General features: G+C 37.7%; 1 protein-coding gene across 1 annotated transcript; it reads left to right on the forward strand.

Annotated features, from left to right (window-relative positions):
* Positions 1-12,950: 12,950 nt before the first annotated feature.
* Positions 12,951-13,895, forward strand: LOC139707126 (olfactory receptor 51V1-like). The gene has a single exon (XM_071617156.1). It carries the CDS (start codon positions 12,951-12,953, stop codon positions 13,893-13,895), a length of 945 nt encoding a protein of 314 aa, XP_071473257.1.
* The last annotated feature ends 9,210 nt before the right edge of the window (positions 13,896-23,105 follow it).

The raw sequence follows: 23,105 nt of genomic DNA on the forward strand, positions 1-23,105 counted from the left end.
TTCTATTGGTCTAATACACATGTTCCTTGCTCATGTTTTACAGAAAACTGTTACAACAAGCATAATACCATTCTCTGTAACACTTCCATGAAAATTACCTAAAAGATCCTTCTTTTGAGTGATCAAACACTGAAAAAAGTTTAAATGATAATTTCAAGCTATAAATAAAATATTTAAACTTAAATCTTGGATTTTTTAACGTAATTATTTAGTGCAAGAAAATTTTGATAACATAATAATAATTTGATAATATAATAAGATTATGTTACATGAAAAAAACAGCAGGAATACCTTTAGGACATGTGGAATGCAATAATGTCAAGGCCATGTACCTCATCTTGGAAAGAAAAGAACTGATAGTTATAATTTAAGTTTTAAATATATCTTTAATTAAAATGTTTCCTTTTATCAGAACTAAATTGTAACATTTAGTACTGATTTTTAAGAATGTCCTTTGTTGGAGCCTCTGATCTTTTAAAAACTTTGTAATTTTAGCCTTTTATGTCATGTGCTGATCAAATGTGATTAACTCCCTGTGTTTCAAAATATTTGTGATCAAGTGATTGTTTAAGAGACAATAACTGACTATTTTGAACAAAGATCTAAAATATGTATTTCATTACACTATGAACTTGAGAAAACACCAATGCTCACCAAGAACAAAGCTTTTTCAGAATGACCTTTGCAATTGGGAATAAAATGAGTTATGTGAGAAATAAAGAGGACTCCTTAATGTAGAAATTTTTGGACACTTGATCTCTAACCTCTTTGGTGTTTACCAAATAAATGATAGGATTGAGCAAAAGTGGGATAGCTAAATAAGATTAGACAGAACATGAATATAGGCTGGAATGTGGAAACTAAACCTGTGTGTAAAGATAAAGAAAGCAGTGTCTGAGACCAGCTCCAACAGGGGGTCTCAGGAGATGAGGAATCAGTGAAAGGTGATGGAGAAACAACACAGACACCAAAGTGAAGGTGCTGAATCCCAATCTTTACTTGTGCAGTTGATCATATATACTTTTCATTTTGGCAGGCTCACAGTACTTTGTGGTTACAAAACAGGAATCATTATTCAAAGAAACAAAATATCACGTAGCTACAATTAGAATAGAAAAATGTATCTTGGCTTATGCATAAGCAAGCATTTGTACTTTCAGTTCGCATTTTGCTTTGAGCTGTTTCTGCTTAGTTAACTTTTAATAATAGTTAGAAATGTCCCAAACTATTGGCCTATACCTTGACTATTCTTTCTTGACTTACTGACTGGAACCGGTGCCATGGTTATGGCAAGTGGTTAACTTATTATTAATTTTAATCAAACAAGAGTAAGAGCACAAACCATTGTCCACAGGAACAAGAACAAGTTGCCCAGTACTAAGCACTAATCTGTCTTCTTAACATTAATTCTTCTTCTCTAGATTTTAACTTAATTTCTCAAAAACTTCCTTGACAGAAATACAGGGAGTTTTTCATTAAACATTAACAATTTACGCTCCACAGCTGAATCGTTGCATTTAGAGCAAATAGATCCATTCTTTAATTGGGAAAGTCATGTTTTTTCCTTCATACTTAATGGTCATATGAGAAGTCGCAACTATACTTATTAAAGGAATACAAAAACAAACCAGCCCATTCCCAGAAACATACTGCACTCCTCCATAGGATGGACGCCTTGTGCCATCCACCTCAGTAGGGCCTTGCCATTGCCTGAGTCAGGGGAGGGGCACAGCAAAGCAGGAGATGAAACTCTAAGAGGACACAGTGTGGGTGATGCAGGTATTAAAGGCCTTGAACCTAGTTTGTTTATTGGTTTACAATACTGGAGAATGAACCCAAGGGTGCTCTACTAATAAGCTATATCCCCAGCCCTTTTTATAAGTTTTATTTTGAGACAGGGTCTTATTAATTTACCAAGGCTGACAGTGTACTTGAGCTACTCCTGCCTCAGCCTCCTGAGTAGTTGGGATTAAAAGCATCTACCAATGACCCCAGCTGAACCTGGTTTTCCTTGGAGGCAGCTTAAGTTATAAATATTTCAATGCAGGAGAGTATGGTGAAGAATATGGTGAATCCAAGCATATTGTAATCCACAAATAGACCACATATTTTCTTGATTTCAACAACTTCTGCTGCCAACATCACTATAGCCATGTGCTTGCAATATGAATGGGAGACCATAGTAGCCACTTATTCTGCATTTGATGAGAATGAGTCATGTACATGGAAGAAATGCCAATGCTAATCTGAATGAGAAATGGGTGATTTAAAATTGTGGCATGCCAGAGGATCAGATTGCCACAAAATGGCCCTGTGCTATGATTAGCAAAGTGCCTGACTCAATACAGTGGAGCTTGTAGATGAACCACATTTTTTAAGAGAAAGGCATCAACACATTTTTGGCAGAGGACACTAGAATATTTCTAGAATATTTAATTGGATGCAGGTACTGAGAGAAATATACGTTGCACCAAGAATTGCCAGAAAGAGCAACATAGTCTCATTAAAGCTGTACGTGGCTTTCATGATAAACAAAAACAGGGAATTACTACTAGAGAAATGATGTTCATGTCATAGAAAGAAGTCCAATCCTGAACTTCACACACCCAAAGCCAGGGATCCCAATCAGTGTCAGCACCAAGGACTGAGACTCAGCCACTGAACTTGAGCACGTCAGCTTAGAGTTTAGAGCTCCCAGACTATTCCTTCTGATTCAAGCTGACTGTAGATATTGGGTATGTTTCTTTCGTATTCTCTTCTCAACTAGTGTGTTAATCAACTTTTCATTACAGTAACAAAATACTTCAAACAATCAAATTAAAAATAGAAAGTTTTATTTTGGCTCACAGTGTCAGAGTTTGCTGTCTTTGGTCACTCGTTCCTGTTGCTTTGGGCCTGTGACTGCACATCACAACCCTAGGAGCACATGGCAAAGGAAACCTCTTCACCTTATGGTGGCTGGCAAGCAACAAGAGAGAGACAGAAAGGGGCTAGGATTTAGATATCTTTTTGTAGTTCACCCTTCTAATGACCTAACTTCCTTCCACTAGGTCCCAACTCTTAAAGCCTCTACCTCCTCCAAATAGGAAAATGGCTGAGGACTACATCTTCAGCACATGAGTTTTGGAGAACTTTTCATCACCAAACTGTAGCCTCTGGGCATACACATTGAATATATTTCACATGCCCTTATTCAGACATAACCACTTACTGATGAGGCAATTAAGTAGGTCCAGGAATGTGTATAGAGATAGATAATCTGTCTAAATGGTTTACCTCAGATTTTATTTCTTTTTTCTGTCTTTTGTTCTCTCTCTTTCTTCCTCCCTCTCTTCTCTTTCTTACACACGCACACATACCCCACATGAACATAGATACTTATTTACCAACAGGCTTACACAAATTCACTCCAGAGGAAAAAGGTATATTTTTAGTAAGGTGGTCACATGCAATTTGAGTGCAAGCAGTTAAAGATTATTCTACCGAAAGTGAGTTTCATTATCTGTGATAATTCGTGAATTTATTGACTATATATTTTCATGTTCTTAATCAGAAGCATTTATTCATTCAATGAAGAGGTTAGGCAGAAGGGAACTGAAAAATTTACTACTTCAGGAAGGAGCTATATTAAGTACTGAGCCAATAAGAATTCATGAAGAAGCCTCCTTAGTCATGAAGATACATGATCTACTGTGGCAATGCTGTATGGTTAAGTGTCATTTTAAATAGACATGTAGAGTTAAAAAACTGATATGAAAATCAGGTTTTCGCATTTAAATTTATAACCATAGGCTGGGGACAAATCTCATAGTAGAGCACTTGCTTAGCACAAGGCCCTGGGTACTATCCCCAGCACTGAAAAAAAATTACAACAGCAATTTGATCTGGGAAAATTTTACTTGATACAATATAGTCATAAGGTGAAAATCACTATATAGTTTTATTTCATCACAAAGATTTTCTATTATCAAATTCTGGTTAATACATATTGCCATTATACCAGATGTATAAGAAAAAAGTGGTCTTAATATTATTTTATAAAATGTATCAGGACCCGGGAAGATGGCGGCGAGGGGAGTGCATTGCCCCCGTGTGCTGCTTCACTGTGTGGGAGTATGACAAGTCAGGAAGGCTAAAGGATATCTTGTTAGGAATTTCCAGCAATAGTGGGGTGCTCCGGAACCTGGAGGATCGGCTACGGGGACTCAAACGCGAGAGGTTTGTCGCACAGAGGGTAACACTGCTTATTCAGCAAATCGCCCCGCGGCTAGAGTCTGCAGCGCGCGCTGGGAAATGAGGAGATAGCGACGCAGGGATACAGCGCTGCAGTTTCTGCCAGCCGTGCAAGCACCGTACTCAGGGCTGAATTCTGGGTTCGAGACGGGGGAAGGAAGCGGTCCATCTAGGTTCTCCACACCGGTCAGACCACAGAGGAGGCCAGCAGCCACCATGTTGGAAAGCTGACGTCACCATACCTGTTTTCGACTGACCGCAGCTCATTCAGCCATAGAACAGGTAATTTCAGGCTGCAATTCGCCTGCGGCTTGCAGACAGATTGCTAGGGTTCAGTGCCTGGGTGCTTCTTAGAACCTGATCTTATCGGAGCGAACACCGAGCGCGGGGTGGCCGAGTTCCGACTCCCGGAACCGTCCCGGAACCGCCCTGGCCCAGGGCCGCGGAGCCTGCGGAGGCTGCCTCTTGGACCCTGCTCCTATCAGAGCATACACCAAGCACTAAGCGGCCGAATTCCGGCTCCCAGAACTGAGCCCGCGGGGACTGCTTCTTGGAGCCTACACTTATAGGAGCTTACACCGAGCACGGAGCGGCCAAGTTCCGGCTCCCGGAACTTCCCTGGCCCGGGGCTAGGAGCCCGCGGAAACTGCTTCTCGGTCCGGGTCCTGCTGAGGGCCGGTCAGGACTCACCCGTTGCTTTGGTTGCCCGGCAAGGGGAACGAAATGCTGCCATTCGCATAGGATACCAACATGGCAGAGATCTGAAGTCATCAGAAAGCGGCGGAGGAGAGAACTTCATCAATACCAGCGGTGACAGAAACAGTTGGTCTCCTGGTAGGGGGGGTGAGGCACAGACACCCGAGTCTCCTTAATTTGTCGTCGAGCCAGAGGGGAGGAGCCGGGCCGCCGCAAGCGCCCGGAGCAGGCCCAGCGGCTCGCCAGCGTGGTGACCGCGTGACCCCAATTGGAGAGGGGGCGGAGCAGAGCCGCCACCCGCACCCGCAAGGTGGGCAGACCCGCGACCCAGTGGTACATGGGCGTGGTAGGAGGGGCAGGGCAGAGCCGCCGTTCGCGCTTGCAAGGTAAACAGACCTGTGACAGCCTGGCGGGTCAGGCCCAGTGGCCTGCCAGTGTGGTACACACGTCACCCCAACTGGAGTAGGGGCAGAGCAGATCCTTCTCCCACGCCCGGATCAGGCCCTGCCGGTGTGGTGGTCACATGACCCCAATTGGAGTGGGGGCGGAGCGGAACCGCCACACGTGCCCGCAGGGTGAGCAGACCTGTGACCAACCTGCGGATCAGGCCCAGGGGTCCGCAGGCGTGGTAGGAGGGGCAGGGCAGATCCGCCGCCCGCGCCTCCAAGGTAGGCAGACCTGCAACAGACCGGCGGATCAGGCCCAGGAGCCTGCCGGCGTGGTACACACACCACCCTAATTGGAGTAGGGGCAGAGCAGAGTCGCCGCCCGTGCCAGGAACAGGCCCAGCGTCCTGCAGGCGGGGTAGTCACGACACCCGAATTGGAGTAGGGGCAGAGCAGAGCCTCTACCCGTGCCCGAAACGTGGGCAGAACTGCGACCGACCAGCGGGACAGGCCCAGTGGCCTGCCGGTACGACAGACATGTCACCCCATTTGGAGTAGGGGCAGAGTAGAGCCGCCGCCCGCGCCTGCAGGGTAGGCAAACCTGCAACCGACCGGAGGATCAGTCCCGGTGGCCTGCCGGCGTGGTACACTTGTCACCCCAATTGGAGTAGGGGCAGAACAGAGCCGCCGCCAGCACCCAGAACAGGCCCAGTGACCTGCCGGCGTGGTAGCCACGACACCCCAATTGGAATAAGGAGAGAGCAGAGCCGCCGCCCGCGCCTGCAGGAAAGATACGCAAGCAGTATGAAAAGACAAGGAAAGAAAGGACCACAAGCAATGCAGGTCAACGCAACTTTAGAAGAGGTAACAGATGGAATGCAGCAGATGGAATGTCAGATAAAAAATTCAGGATATACATGCTTCAGATGATCTGGAGTATCAAGGAAGACATTAAACAGCAAAATCAGACAATGAAAGATCACTTCGACAATGAATTACGCAAACAAATCCAGGAAGCAAAGGATCAACTATACAGGGAGATAGAGGTTATAAAAAACAAACAAACAGAAATCCTAGAAATGCAGGAAGCAATAAACCAACTTAAAAACTCAATGGAGAATACTACCAGCAGAGTAGAACACTTAGAAGATAGAACATCAGACAATGAAGACAAAGTATTTCAACTGGAAAAGAACATAGACAGCTCAGCAAGACTGTTAAGAAATCATGAGCAGAACATCCAAGAAATATGGGATAACATTAAGAGACCAAACTTAAGAGTCATTGGGATACAGGAAGGTACAGAGCTCCAAACCAAAGGAATGAGCAGTCTATTCAATGAAATAATATGAGAAAACTTCCCAGACTTGAAGAATGAGACAGAATCCCAAATCCTAGAAGCCTACAGGACAACAAATGTGCAAAATCATAAGAGATCCACACCTAGACACATTATAATGAAGATGCCCAACATACAGAATAAGGAGAGAATTTTAAAAGCTACAAGAGAAAGGAAGCAGATTACATTTAGGGGTAAGCCAATCAGGATAACAGCTGATCTTTCAACACAGACTCTGAAAGCTAGAAGATCCTGGAATAACATATTTCACACACTGAAAGAAAATGGGTTCCAACCAAGAATTGTGTATCCAGCGAAATTAAGCTTCAGGATGGAGGATGAAATTAAAACCTTCCACGATAAACAAAAGTTTAAAGAATTCGCAGCTAGAAAACCATCTCTTCAAAACATCCTCGCCAAAGCATTACAGGAAGAGGAAATGGAAAATAACAATGAAAACCAAAAGTGGGAGGTAGGACAGTAAAGGGGGGGGGGAATAATCAAAGAGGAAAACAAACCATGTTTAGTAACAGAAATAAACAAATATGGCTGGAACAACAACCCATATCTCAATAATAACCCTAAATGTTAATGGCTTAAACTCACCAATTAAGAGACACAGGCTAGTAGAATGGATCACAAAACAAGACCCAACAATATGCTGCCTACAGGAGATGCATTTGATAGGAAAATACATACATAGGCTGAAGGTGAAAGCTTGGGAAAAATCATATCACTCATATGGACTTCGGAAACAAGCAGGAGTGTCCATACTCATATCAAATAAAATAGATTTCAAACCAAAGTTAATCAAAAGGGATAAAGAGGGACACTACATACTGCTTAAGAGAACCATACACCAACAAGAAAAAACAATCATTAATATTTATGCCCCAAACAATGGTGCAGCTATGTTCGTCAAACAAACTCTTCTCAAGTTCAAGAGTCTAATAGACCACCATACCATAATCATGGGAGACTTCAACACACCTCTCTCGCCACTGGACAGATCTTCCAAACAAAAGTTGAATAAGGAAACTATAGAACTCAATAACACTATTAATAACCTAGACCTAATTGACATATATAGAGTATACCACCCAACATCAAGCAGTTACACTTTTTTCTCAGCAGCACATGGATCCTTCTCAAAAATAGATCATATATTATGTCACAGGGCAACTCTTAGACAATATAAAGGAGTAGAGATAATACCATGCATCTTATCTGATCATAATGGAATGAAACTGAAAATCAACGATAAAAGAAGGAAGGAAAAAGCATACATCACTTGGAGAATGAACAATAGGTGACTGAATGATCAATGGGTTATAGAAGACATCAAGGAGGAAATTAAAAAATTCTTAGAGATAAATGAAAACACAGACACAACATATCGGAATCTATGGGACACATTGAAAGCAGTTCTAAGAGGAAAATTCATTGCTTGGAGTTCATTCCTTAAAAAAAGAATAAACCAACAAATAAATGATCTCATACTTCATCTCAACATCCTTGAAAAAGAAGAGCAAAACAACAGCAAAAGAAGTAGAAGGCAAGAAATAATTAAAATCAGAGCTGAAATTAATGAAATCGAAACAAAAGAAACAATTGAAAAAATTGACAAAACTAAAAGTTGGTTCTTTGAAAAAATAAACAAAATCGACAGACTCTTAGCGATGCTAGCGAAGAGAAGAAGAGAGAGAACTCAAATTACTAGCATACGGGATGAAAAAGGCAATATCACAACAGACACTTCAGAAATACAGAAGATATTCAAAAACTATTTTGAATCCTTATACTCCAATAAATTAGAAGATAGTGAAGGCATAGATAAATTTCTTAAGTCATATGATCTGCCCAGATTGAGTCAGGAGGATATAGAAAACCTAAACAGACCAATATCAATTGAGGAAATAGAAGAAACCATAAAAAGACTACCAACTAAGAAAAGCCCAGGAACGGATGGGTATACAGCAGAATTTTACAAAACCTTTAAAGAAGAACTAATACCAATACTTCTCAAGGTACTTCAGGAAATAGAAAAAGAGGGAGAACTTCCAAATTCATTCTATGAGGCCAACATCACCCTGATACCTAAACCAGACAAAGACACTTCAAAGAAAGAAAACTACAGACCAATATCTCTAATGAACCTAGATGCAAAAATCCTCAATAAAATTCTGGCGAATCGGATACAAAAACATATCAAAAAAATTGTACACCATGATCAAGTAGGATTCATCCCTGGGATGCAAGGCTGGTTCAATATACGGAAATCAATAAATGTTATTCACCACATCAATAGACTTAAAAATAAGAACCATATGATCATCTCGATAGATGCGGAAAAAGCATTCGACAAAGTACAGCATCCCTTTATGTTCAAAACTCTAGAAAAACTAGGGATAACAGGAACATACCTCAATATTGTAAAAGCAATCTATGCTAAGCCTCAGGCTAGCATCATTCTGAATGGAGAAAAACTGAAGGCATTCCCTCTAAAATCTGGAACAAGACAGGGATGCCCTCTCTCTCCACTTCTGTTCAACATAGTTCTCGAATCACTGGCCAGAGCAATTAGACAGACGAAAGAAATTAAAGGCATCAAAATAGGAAAAGAAGAACTTAAATTATCACTATTTGCAGATGATATGATTCTATACCTAGCAGACCCAAAAGGCTCTACAAAGAAACTATTAGAGCTAATAAATGAATTCAGCAAAGTGGCAGGATATAAAATCAACACGCATAAATCAAAGGCCTTCCTGTATATCAGCGACAAATCCTCTGAAATGGAAATGAGGACAACCACTCCATTCAAAATATCTTCAAAAAAAATAAAATACTTGGGAATCAACCTAACAAAAGAGGTGAAAGACTTATACAATGAAAACTACAGAACCCTAAAGAGAGAAATAGAAGAAGATCTTAGAAGATGGAAAAATATACCCTGTTCATGGATAGGCAGAACTAACATCATCAAAATGTCGATATTACCAAAAGTTCTCTATAGGTTTAATGCAATGCCAATCAAAATCCCAACGGCATTTCTTGTAGAAATAGAGAAAGCAATCATGAAATTCATATGGAAAAATAAAAGACCCAGAATAGCAAAAACAATGCTAAGCAGGAAGTGTGAATCAGGCGGTATAGCGATACCAGACTTCAAACTATACTACAGAGCAATAGTAACAAAAACAGCATGGTACTGGTACCAAAACAGGCGGGTGGACCAATGGTACAGAATAGAGGACACAGAAATCCACAAAACTACAACTATCTTATATTTGATAAAGGGTCTAAAAGCATGCAATGGAGGAAGGATAGCATCTTCAACAAATGGTGCTGGGAAAACTGGAAATCCATATGCAACAAAATGAAACTGAATCCCTTTCTCTCGCCATGCACAAAAGTTAATTCAAAATGGATCAAGGAGCTTGATATCAAATCAGAGACGCGCCGTCTGATAGAAGAAAAAGTTGGCTACGATCTACAGTCGGTGGGGTCGGGCTCCAAATTCCTCAATAGGACACCCATAGCACAAAAGTTAATAACTAGAATCAACAAATGGGACTTAATCAAACTAAAAAGTTTTTTCTCAGCAAAAGAAACAATAAGAGAGGTAAATAGGGAGCCTACACCCTGGGAACAAATCTTTACTCCTCACACTTCAGATAGAGCCCTAATATCCAGAGTATACAAAGAACTCAAAAAATTAGACAATAAGAGAACAAACAACCCAATCAACAAATGGGCCAAGGACCTGAACAGACACTTCTCAGAGGAGGACATACAGTCAATCAACAAGTACATGAAAAAATGCTCAACATCTCTAGCTGTCAGAGAAATGCAAATCAAAACCACCCTAAGATACCATCTCACTCCAGTAAGATTGGCAGCCATTAAGAAGTCAAACAACAACAAGTGCTGGCGAGGATGTGGGGAAAAGGGTACACTTGTACATTGCTGGTGGGACTGCAGATTGGTGCAGCCAATTTGGAAAGCAGTATGGAGATTTCTTGGAAAGTTGGGAATGGAGCCACCATTTGACCCAGCTATTCCCCTTCTTGGTCTATTCCCTAAAGACCTAAAAAGGGCATGCTACAGGGACACTGCTACATCGATGTTCATAGCAGCACAGTTCACAATAGCAAGACTGTGGAACCAACCTAGATGCCCTTCAATAGACGAATGGATAAAAAAAATGTGGCATTTATACACAATGGAGTATTACTCTGCATTAAAAAATGACAAAATCATAGAATTTACAGGGAAATGGATGGCATTAGAGCAGATTATGCTAAGTGAAGCTAGCCAATCCCTAAAAAACAAATGCCAAATGTCTTCTTTGATATAAGGAGAGTAACTAAGATCAGAGTAGGGACGAAGAGCAGGAGAAAAAGATTAACATTTAACAGGGATGAGAGGTGGGAGGGAAAGGGAGAGAGAAGGGAAATTGCATGGTAATGGAAGGAGACCCTCAGGGTTATACAGTGGAGGGGGTAGAGAGAGAGGAGGGGAGGGGAGAGGTGGGGAGGGGGGAGGGGGGAGGATGGGAAAGGCAGCAGAGCACAACAGACACTAGTATGGCAATATGTAAATCAATGGATGTGTAACTGATGTGATTCTGCAATCTGTGTATGGGGTGAAGGTGGGAGTTCATAACCCACTTGAATCAAAGTGTGGAATATGATATGTCAAGAAATTTGTAATGTTTTGAACAACCCACAATAAAAAATTTAAAAAAAAAATGTATCAGATCAAGGCCAAGTAATAAACAAATTTCCAAGTAATAAACAAATCATCAGAACCAGACTAAGATATGACACAGATTTTGGATCTAATGGGAGATTTAAAAAATACTTAAGATGTTTAGATCAATGATGGAAAAGGTAGAAAATACACAATATCAAATGGGCAATTTCAGCAGATGGAGAGAAACTATTCAAAAAATCAAATAAATTGTTAGACCAAAAAAAATATGAAATAAATTACTCAGAGGTAGAAAAGGCCTTTGAGAAACTTGTAATAAGGAAAGAATTTGTAAGTTTGAAAATAGGGCTACTGAAGGAAACATAATAAGAACAGGTGAAATAAAAGAAAAGGGAAGGAAGACGAAAATGAGAAAAAAAGAAAGGAAGGAGAAGGTAGAAAGGAGGAATGGAGGAGAACAAAAGAACATTAAAGAGCTGTTCATATCTACCATATGGTTAGGGAAACAACTTGGACTCTAGAAGGGAAAAAAGGCTAAATGGGGTAGAAGAAACATTTGAAAAATAATATCCAAATATGTTTCTTCAAAATTAATAATAGGAACTAACCATATACACATAAAGCTCAAAAGAGGATAGATGTTAATAACAGTAAATGTACAAACCACAGACAAAGGTTTATTGAATTGAAATAAAACAACATTATAATATTAAAAGAATACAGATATAAACGAAGATATACTTGAAAGAAAGCAAACAACATGAGACTACAGGATATTTGAAACTGTGCCAAATTGGATGATGAATAGCCATCTTTAAAATACTGGAGGAGAAAAAAAGTAGTCATTTGAATATTGTACAATGCAAATATATATTTCATAACTCAAAACCAAATGAAAATTCCTGAGAAAAGCAAGAAAGGAGGTGACGTTTTTGGTCCATAAATATGTACAAGAAATGTGAACGAAGATCTTCACACAGAAATAATATGAGACATAAATACAGATCTATAGAGAGGAAAGAATGGGAAACTGGATGTGTTCAGATTCCACCTTGTTTAGTTTCTCTCATTTAACTTTTATGTAATAAAAAAGTTAGATTACTCCAAACTTTTCTTTTCTTTAGGAATTTTATGACCAAACGTACCTATGTGAAGGCACAAGATTGGTACCAAAGAGAAAAGTTATCTATGTATTTTACATTCTCTTGAGGGTGATCCCAGCCCTGGTGACAATTCAAAATAATTGAGCATGCATTATGTTTTTTTTTTTTTTTTTCAGAATTGAACAGAGACTCCCAGAAGTTGAGCCTCTAATCTAAATCCCTTGTGCCCATTCAATTACTGTTTCTTCATAAAACTCCCTAAATTTCTGAGATACTCATTACTCCCATTGCAAGTTCCAAGTCTAGAAAAAAGGGTTACCTATAAAGAAAAATGAAGAGGGTCTATCTACTACTGCTTATGGAATTGTTTCATATATTATTTTCTTCACCAATGAAGGTCATCATTATTGGAAATTCTTACATCACAAACCTGTATTATTAAAATAGTTCTTTGGGAGAAGTTTCCATCTTCTACTCATGTCTGCTCTCTCTCACTCCCACCTCAATAGTTCAACATTTGTTCTCACTGGAGTTCCTGGTCTAGAAAATTACTCCCTCTGGCTCTCCATCCCCTTCTCCTCCATCTATGCCATGGTGTTCCTGGGAAACTGCATGATCCTCCATGTGATCAGGACTGAGCCAAGCTTGCACCAGCCCATGTTCTACTTTCTGGCCATGCTGGCCTTCACAGACCTTTGCATGGGACTGTCCACTGTGTACACTGTGCTGGGTGTCCTTTATGGGTTTATGCAAGAGATCAGCCTGGATTTCTGCATAGCCCAGTCCTATTTCATCCATGGTCTGTCCTTCATGGAGTCCTCTGTCCTCCTGGCTATGGCCTTTGACCGCTACATTGCCATTTGCAACCCTCTACGCTATTCTTCCATCCTAACCAATGACAAAATCATGAAAATCGGAGTGGCAATCTCATGTAGGAGTTCTTTACTCATTCCACCAGTCATCATCCGCCTGAAGTTCTTGAAATACTGCCGTCCTCACATCCTCTCTCACTCTTTCTGCCTGCACCAAGACTTAATTCGAATGGCCTGTTCAGACATCCGCTTCAACAGCATCTATGGTCTGGCTTTGGTGATCAGCAACCTCTTGTTAGATGCTGTGCTCATCATAATCTCCTACATTATGATCTTGCACACTGTCTTAGCTATTGCATCTCGGGAGGAGAGAATGAAGTCTTTGCAGACCTGTGTGTCTCACATCTGTGCTGTTTCGATTTTCTACATCCCAATCATTGGTCTGACCATGGTTCATCGCTTTGGCAAACACCTCTCTCCACTGGTCCATGTCCTCATGGGCAACATCTATATCCTTTTCCCACCCTTGATGAACCCCATTATTTACAGCATCAAGACCCAACAGATACGAAGAAGAGTGCAGAGATTGTTCTCTTCAAAAGCCATCTGAGTCTTGAGCTGCAATGTGAATGTATTTAAAAATCAACAAGTTAAGCAGGTGACTATCAGTAAGTTATTCAAAATAGATATATTAACTTCTGTTTTAATGATGGTTAACATGTTACAAATGCATTTCTGTCTCTTATTCCATTGTCATCATAATTCAGTGAAATTTCCATGTATAAAATAACAAAACATTTTAAAAATCACAATGCATGTATACAATGGAACTGTGAATCATATTAATGTCTTAGGCAGATTTGATAGTATTCTATAACTTATTAGGACCAGTTGAGTGAGTGTATTTTTGGAATATTCCCATTATAAATATGGTAATTTTGGTGAATAACCCATCTAGAAATTACTAAAATATTAACATTACCTTTTTTTCTTTTTACTAGTCTAAGTAATATATGTATTGTTTGCCTGTGGTTCCTACACCAAGTTGAGTCACAATATCCTATAACAGAGAAATCACCAAAGGAAGATTGGACTTTTTAATCATTTCAAGAGTGGTGAAACAACCAAAGAAATAATCTTGCTGCTAGAATATCCACTAACACATCATTCAATATCCCCATCCTATGAATAGTAATAGCTGGAGATATGAAAAGCCAGTACATGCCAGAATGGAAAGAAATAGGCATTCATAATTAGTTTCTTATTACTAATAATTATACCAATAACAAGTACCATTATAAGACTATTTGAATCATTTGAAAATGTGTACTTAAATTCCTTAGCTTTGTTTTATTTCATCCGAGTTCCCTCAAAGTACCTAGATCAATAACATGATGAAGTAACATATTACCTATTTCATCTAGTAATACTCTGAAGTTGATATTGTTTTCTATTGTATTGCTGTATTTTATTTTAGATTTTTTTAGGGGGCCACAATATCTTTATTTTACATTTATGTGGTGCTGAGGATCAAACCCAATGCCTCGTGCATGCTAGGCGAGCACTCCACCACTGAGCCACAACCCCAGCCCAGCCACAACCCCAGTCCATGTATTTTAAATATTCTTACAGATTAGATGACATGCCAAAGTTTTAGGAACTATTACTACATGATGGAATTTGGACATAGTGTCTATTTTTGTTTGTTTCAAAATATGTGACAACTGTTTTCTGCTTTCCTTTTGTGTTTCTTTTAATGTGAAGTATTTAACTGGTAGGTGACCATCATAAAGCATTCATACATTTAAAAAGTACAAAAACTTACTAAAAAATTAGGGATTTTAATAAAGTGTAAATATTTAGACCTGTATGTACTAATTTCCTCAAAATAGTATTTCTAAAATGATATGTACATAATTCATTTAATATTTTACAAGCAGCCTTATTGAGGTAAGAGTAATTCAGTTGGTAGATGTACGTGCACAGTTTGATGGGCTTTGAAAAATCTGTATAGTCACACAATCAGGATATAGAATATTTCCATCACTCAAAAGTGCCCTCATGCCAGATGCAAGTGGTGCACATCTATAATCCTAGCAACTGGGAAGGCTGAGGCAGGAGGATCATGAGTTCAAAGGAAGCCTTAACAATGTCGAGGCACTAAGCAACTCAGTGAGACCCTATCTCTAAATAAAAAACAAAATAGGGCTGAGGATGTGGCTCAGTGGTCGAGTACCCCTGAGTTCAATCACAGGTACAAAAAAAAGTGCCCTCACACCTGTTTTTGGTACATCTTCTTCAATAACCTAGAAAACCTTGATTTCCAGGTTGCTAGTTATCTAATTTCTGTCTTATAAATATGCCTTTAAAAGATAGTCATTTAAATCAACTAGTAGCAAATATAATCTTTACTATGTTTATTATTTCATTTATAATAATATTTTGAGATTCATTCTTATTGTTGCTTATAGCCATAATTAATTTCTTATTTGTTGTTAATATACCATTGTAGCATTTATAGCAAACTATTTATTCATCAGTTGGTGTCCATTGTACTGTTTGTTATTTTGATTTTGAATAAAGTTACTATAAATATTATACCATATGATTATAAAACATTTCCCCACATTTGGTATTTTTCTTTATTGTTATATGAGTTCAACATCCACCACAGCAAAAATTATCATAGTCTTCAAAATAAAAATTATTTTGTTACCTATTACATGCCATACTACTTAGAAACACCATTAGTGACTCTAATTATCAATCTCCACAGCAAATCTGTGGGTAAATAATAAGCATTCAATTTTATTTCTAAGAATATTGAGGAAAAAATGCATTTTAGATTACTAGAAAATAATTGGGGGACGATATGGTTTCAGAGCGTAAAAGCTATCTCCCCTTTGTTCTACATGTATATTCACAGTGGCATTCACGTTATAAGGTAAGAATTTTAAATTGTATATTGACATACATGTTTATTTTCAAGGGAGTTACCAGCTCACGACATTATGTAATAGATAACATTTTCCTCAGCCATTATCATGTACTACATTCCTACACACTAGGCTTTGCACTTTAAGCTCTACAGATAGGTGGGGGAAGTTTTTTTTTTTTTTTTTTTTTTTTCATTTGTTTTTCTATTGTTATCAAGTGACCCTATTTATGATAATAATTGTCTACACTACTAACCTTCCACTTAAAGGTAAGTTTATGCTACTGAGCTTAAGACAGATCCTTGCTGTGGTTTAGCAAAAAAACATTTGAATAACCTGTCAATCTAAAGTTGATCCTCTGTGCTAGACTATTCCTCTCCTCCTCTGTTCTCTGACCCTCACTTCCACACGCATCCCCTATCACCCACTTTAAAGAGTACCCTGATATGCATTTGAGGACTCAGTGAGAGACTGGGGCCATCCTCTGGCATGTTATATCACCTGGATGACCCATGCAAGATCCCACCTCCCTCCTGAATTTGTATGGAGCTTTATCCTTTCAACATCTTCTCTTTGATTTTGACTGATTATTTCTCTAGAATACATTTACCAATCCTGTCCATAATCTTGATACAGACTCTTGGAGTGCTGAAACCGGATCTACTTTCTCTTATGCGATTAAATATTTTTTAATGGTCCTCGGTCACAGCATCCTTTGCCCTATGTAGACATAGCCAAGAAAGTATCTATGTTGAAAACTTCACAAGAGCATTTGCCCTGATTTGTGTTCCCTGCAATGCTGTAAAGAACTACTAGATACCTTTGCCCAGCAGCACTTTCACTGTTTGCTGTTGTTGTTCTTTATAGTTATACATAACAGTAAAGTCAATTTTGACATATTTATAAAAACAGGGAGTATATCTTACTGTCGTAAGACCCCTACTGAACATGTCCTGTGGCCATTTGCTCTCCAATGGATTAAGACTTCACACAAGAAAATTTCCTTAAGGTATTTAAGCAGGAAATGGGGTACTAGTGTCTCTCTGTTTTAAGTTTTATTCTCAAAGCACACTGGATTTCTGTGTTTTTGTACCCTTACAATTTAAATGAGGACTGGAAAATGTACAGCTGAAACAGGCCTTGAAGACCATGTTTTCTTTATTACCCTTTACCAATATGTGTCTCTCCCAATGTGATGCTGAAAGAGTTCTGCTGCTTTGTGTGTGTGTGTGTGTGTGTGTGTGTGTGTGTTTAAAAGAAATTTACTTTACTTTCAAGCCTCTTTTTTCTTTATCTTTTTTCTACTTGTCACTTTCTGATAGAAGCACCTGATGACAGTTAGGCTTTAAAGGAAAAAAATGAATAATCATCCAAAAGGTACAATATATTTACATTTCAAAAAATTCAGCATATATAATTTATATTTTGTAAATGTGTAATATATACATACATATACATATGAGTATGTGTATCTCTGTATTAAACTATATCTGTCCTGATAATATGTCACAATATTGGCAACTTCTACTCATAATATAATGCTAATTCATTCTTAGCATATATTAAGCATTTTTTTTCCATTTTAGTACTTTTAAAACAACTTCTAATCCCAACTGATCTTGCAAATGTACAAACTAAATATGATTGCTATATTTATAATTGCTTAATAATATTTATAAAACATTTATTATTTTCTAGACACTTCTATAAGTGTTTTATATATACTTCCTTACTGTAGAATAAATGAGCACATAGATAATTTTCCAAAATCTCTATAAATAGAAGCATTGGAGCAGAGATTTATTATGGAAATCTGACTTCAGAGGCTATGCTCTTTATCATAAGCTTACATTTTGTCCTAATACATAAATATTTATTTCCTGATAAACTACATTAAAATGATTGCACTGAATAAAATTAAGTTGCATGAGTCTCCATAAGTTTATCTTTGCTCCTATATGACATCTGTACTATTTAGTTTTGTAATTTCCACTTTCACTTCTTGATTCCTATAACAGTATCTTTTCTGGAATACACTTCCCCAGTTTCCACCTGACATGCCTAAAGTAGGCTCTAAACTTCACTTAAAGTGGCAGGACATCCACATGTTGAGCACTTTTAAATAAAGTACTGTATTGGGATTCCAAAGGAAGGACAAGAGATGATCTGAGTCATCAAGATCCTAAAACAATAGTTACATAATCCTGGGATCCATTAACAGGTCTTATTCCTTTTTTCTAATTCTCTGCCGACTTTTCTGGAGCTGGTATTTCCACTTGGAAAATTAAACCTCCTAGACCATCTTTGGCTGGGACCTGATTCTCTCACTCATCATTAGATCTCACAGCCCTCCCACATCCACAGTTGCAGCAGCATTCCTCCCCTCTCTCTGCAAATCCCATTGTTTTAAAGACATAATATTGCATCTGGGAGCAGCCTCTCCAAGAATTATTGCCTCTAGAGCGAGTGGTCTATTTCTTTTAACTTGGCCACTCGTTCAAACTAATATACTCTTATTTGCTTCTTTCTACTTTTTAATATGTGGATCAGCTCATTTCCAGGTATCTTTAGCCCCTTACCATCCTGGAAGATCACCTTGGATTTAGTAATTTACAGACAACATCAAGAGATTATGCCTGTACCAGACACGCTTGATGTTTCACAAGAAACATTCATGCTTCACTCATTCTATTCTATCTTCAAGTATAGAAATATTGATGAGGTTTGGGGGCTAAGCATTAAGATGTCATGGCTTTGGAGAGTTTTACCTTCTTCCATAGGCTCTTCGTAACAAAGAAAGTTTCTGTAACATTTCTTCTGTCATGTAGGCAATGGTGCAGTAACCATACAAAGCTATCATGTAAACTTATTTAATGCTCCAGGAAGCTTGCACTTGTGAAATTATTCTTTATCTTATTAGGTGTGTTTGAAAACCTGACAGAATTTATATTTCTGAACTGTATGTTATGTATGAAGTAGGGATTGGAGCTTATCATGTGTCGATCTACACAGTAAGACATCTCCAAGCACTTGAAAAATGGAGACTCTCCAAGACAGTGATAAGCACAGAAAAGCTCCAAGTATTATTTTGGCCTCAGATACAAACAGTTAAGGACTAGATTTGCACTGTGTGTGGAGAGAAAGTTTCATTTGTGAAATAAATTGCCAGTAGTTTTCTTATCTTATAACAACATTGTCTCCGTTTGTATCTGGGTAAAGCTGCCCACATGAAATGATCTTGGAAGTATTTTCTTCTATAACATTTTTTTAGAAACATTTACTTGGCTTTCATTTTATTTTTTTTCTCCTACATACTTGATTATATTCACCTTGTAAATCTAACTGGGTCTGGAAATGTTTTGTTAAAATGTTTCTAATTGCAATTTTTTCTTTCTTTAATAATTTATTTGGAAAATGAATTATAATGAGTCTTTGCTTTACATAATTTGTATTAATTTAATTTTTATATATTCAAACCATTTCTTATTTTTCATGGTCCCATTTTGCATATATTTCTGTTTAACTGTCACTATACAAAATGAGTACTTATTTAGTATCAGTCTAGCTCAGAAGACAGTGTTCTTCATCTTCCCTCACGAATTACCTTCCTCCACTTATTCTCTTCCACCTACTCTGCTTCTTTCTCCCATTTATTTCTTCTACTTTGTGTTTGTATACTTCCTTTCTCTTCATTTTCCTTTTTACTCAAACTAGAATATTACTAGATAAAATGAAAGTAGTTAATAGAAAATGAAGTTGTTTTCTTTTTAAATAAATGAGTTGGCAAGCACATATACAGTAGGTAAATAAGTTAATGAATATTTTAAAGTTCTCTCTGTGCATAGCACTATGCTAGACAAGGAAACAAATATAAGCCATAAATATAATTTTTCTAATTTAACTCATTCTCTTTTGTGGACCCATAGCTTGGACATAAATAACCACCTGTTAAAACATATCAGGATAAGAATTATGGGAGATATTCAATCACATGTCTCTATCAACATAAAGTAAATGGTATCTTTAGGAGGACAGGGCAAATATACATGAAGCTATAGTCATTAAGTTGCTCAGCAGAAAAATGTTATGGTTTCAAAAGAAAGCTTGTTTGGGGGGAAAAAAGTAAAAAGCTTAAATCAGCAAAGTAAATCACCATAAATATCAAGCCATTTAGCATTTGAAGTCTTATATACTTGAGAAAATATGATTGGACATATAGATTGTGACCTTGAGGATTCAGAAATTTGAAGGCAAACTAAAAGCTTTGGTTTAGCTCACTATGCTAAGAAGATATATTATTCAATAATATTTAATAATTTTCTAATATTTTTAAAATCTTAAGAAAAACATAATATGATCAAAAATTAATCTTCATCTTTTCAAAGCAGTCTTTGCAAATATATGATATGCCTATTTTTTTCATTTATACTCCTAGACAATTCCTAATTATGTATTTTGTTTTTCTTCACTAATAAATTTTAAGTTTTATGATATCTATGAGCATATTTTCAGCATCTAGCATATTTTATTGAGAAATATCATTTAAAAGGCAGCAAGATTGATGTGAAAGAAGAAAAGCTAAATGGAGTTGCTTGATAGACCAGAGCAGAACCAGAATTGTGGCCTTAACAGTGAAAATGGGATAGCATAGAAGTGGATGTGAATCAATAAATACCTTAAATGAAGTATCCTGTGTCACAGGTGAATTAGGGATGAATAAAAGCAATGACATAACTTTCACAAATTGAGTTAAATAGTGATGCCACTAACCAACATAAGGAATAGAGTAAGAAATGTAGGATTCAAAGAAAGTAGAAGCCATTGTTTAGAAAAAATAAATTCATCATATGTCTTAAAATATAAAAGGAAATAAATCTGCTAAATTGTATCAAACCTCCATAGTGCACTGAAAAGGACTGGACCAGCTTAAGTCTGTCTGAGTGACAGCCTCAGCTCTGTCATCAACCACCTGTGATGTTGATTGATGGATGTCATCACTCTGAACGCTATCCATTCAGGCTGGAGCAGAACTAACTTGTCTCTACATTCTTTCCCACATACAAACATCTAAAATTCCATCATGGATCTGGAGCTCACAGCGGGGAAAAAAAGTGGATAGAATATTGAATTGTATTTTTTAGTTATACTATATAACATTCTCTTAGGTTCAAAAAGAAAGAAGAAAAATGAGTCACATATGGACATTAAATATCTTCTTTAATAGCTGTATATATAGCACATAGACTAGTTGATAACAGTGTTAGCTCTTGATAATAAGCTGGACTGTTTAATTCAAAGGACCCATGTTACTCAACTTGTTAAACTAACTTTCAAGAAGATTCTATGAGCTGTGTTCTGTGTTAACCATTTTATATAATTTAATCTTAACGAACTACTACTTAGTTAAAATAAGAATCCAACTACATGGTTATTGATATGACTTTCATTTCATGCATTATAAAATTATAGCATGAACAGGTTAGGGTCACAGAGCCCAATGTCACAGAGCTAAGCAGAGATTCAAACTCAGATTTCAGATTCTAATGCACTGCTTCATTTATCATTCACAAGCAATCCCTTCTTCAAAATTCTTCTCTTTTGTTTTCCTTGACCCTATTAAACTATTGTCTTCCTACTATGTTTTTCACAGTTCTGAGTCTTTTGAGCCTTTTTCCAGGGCTATTATTCTTACTTCCATTATATTCTTTTTCCTCCCTTCCATTTTCTTTCCCTCCTTCTCCTCTTCCTTCTTATTCAATTTTACTTCCCAATTGTTATGTGAAAATAGATGTGAATTAATATATTAAATCTTCTGTTATGGGCCAGGCTATATGGGCAATGACCAAACAGACTCCATTTACCCTAAGTCTCCATATCATGTAAGAAATGCTTTTCCCATGGGAAAGCCCCGCCTCTTTACCCATTAATAGTTACCTAGCATAGCATACTTGGCAACACAAAATAGCAATTTTTATTCAATGTAAAGTTGTTCTCTTTGCTATCCATTTTTCTTGAACAATGCACCTTGTCAGAGATTGATTGTCTGGACATTAGTAACAATTCTCTAACTTGTACTCAACTAGGGTCATTTTGACCCACTTCCCTTCTGCTTGCTTGCTGCTGTGCCAACCTAAAAATTCCTATGGGAAATATCAATGTACCCATTGCCTTGTCTCGCTAACTGCCCAGTCCAGCTTCTCTACCTGCTTGCTTACAGCTACATCAACCCTGGTGTAGTTTTTGCCTTTAAATATCCTGAAATTCTCAAGCTTGGGGCTATTCCTTGCAGAGACAGTTATGGGTCCTTTTGGGGAGCAGTGGCTGGCTGGTTAACTAAATAAAGACTTTTCAATTTTGACAAAATTGGGACTTGGTGTGTTTTCTGAGTGACTTGCCCCACAACACTTCATCAATATTGACTTTAATTTTAAGAAATAGTGAAGGGAAAGTCTTATTACATTGAGAAGTGTTGGTTGTGTGACAGCTGAAAACTTCAGTGGATAGGAGATTGTTGAGAAGACTGGCACTGATGTAAGGAACATGGTAACTGGGAGGATCAAAAGGTATTGGCATGTTTTCTTTTCAGTGCATAGGAAATTACTACATTGTGTTGATTTTTCTTAAGAGTGTGGTATGAAGAAAACTTGGAAGCAAGGAGGTAAATGGATAACTTTTGGAATTAAGCTTCCATCATGATAAAAGATCATTCAATGCGGTTATTATTTTGTTACTCTGTTTCTTCCTTTGAGCCAAAATGGAGTCTGAAAATGAATTTAAAAGTTACTTTTTAATGCCAAGGGCTGTTACCTTTATCAACTAGATTATCTGCTAGAGATACATTAAAATGTATGCAATGGAAAATTTTTTAAGTCTCACATTTGACT

Source organism: Marmota flaviventris, chromosome 9 (assembly GCF_047511675.1).
Source record: "Marmota flaviventris isolate mMarFla1 chromosome 9, mMarFla1.hap1, whole genome shotgun sequence".
In the NCBI taxonomy this organism is placed as follows: Eukaryota; Metazoa; Chordata; class Mammalia; order Rodentia; family Sciuridae; genus Marmota; species Marmota flaviventris.

Bases quoted from the DNA above. Each gene is read 5' to 3' on its own strand.
- LOC139707126 (XM_071617156.1), top strand. From the start codon at position 12,951: ATGTCTGCTCTCTCTCACTCCCACCTCAATAGTTCAACATTTGTTCTC.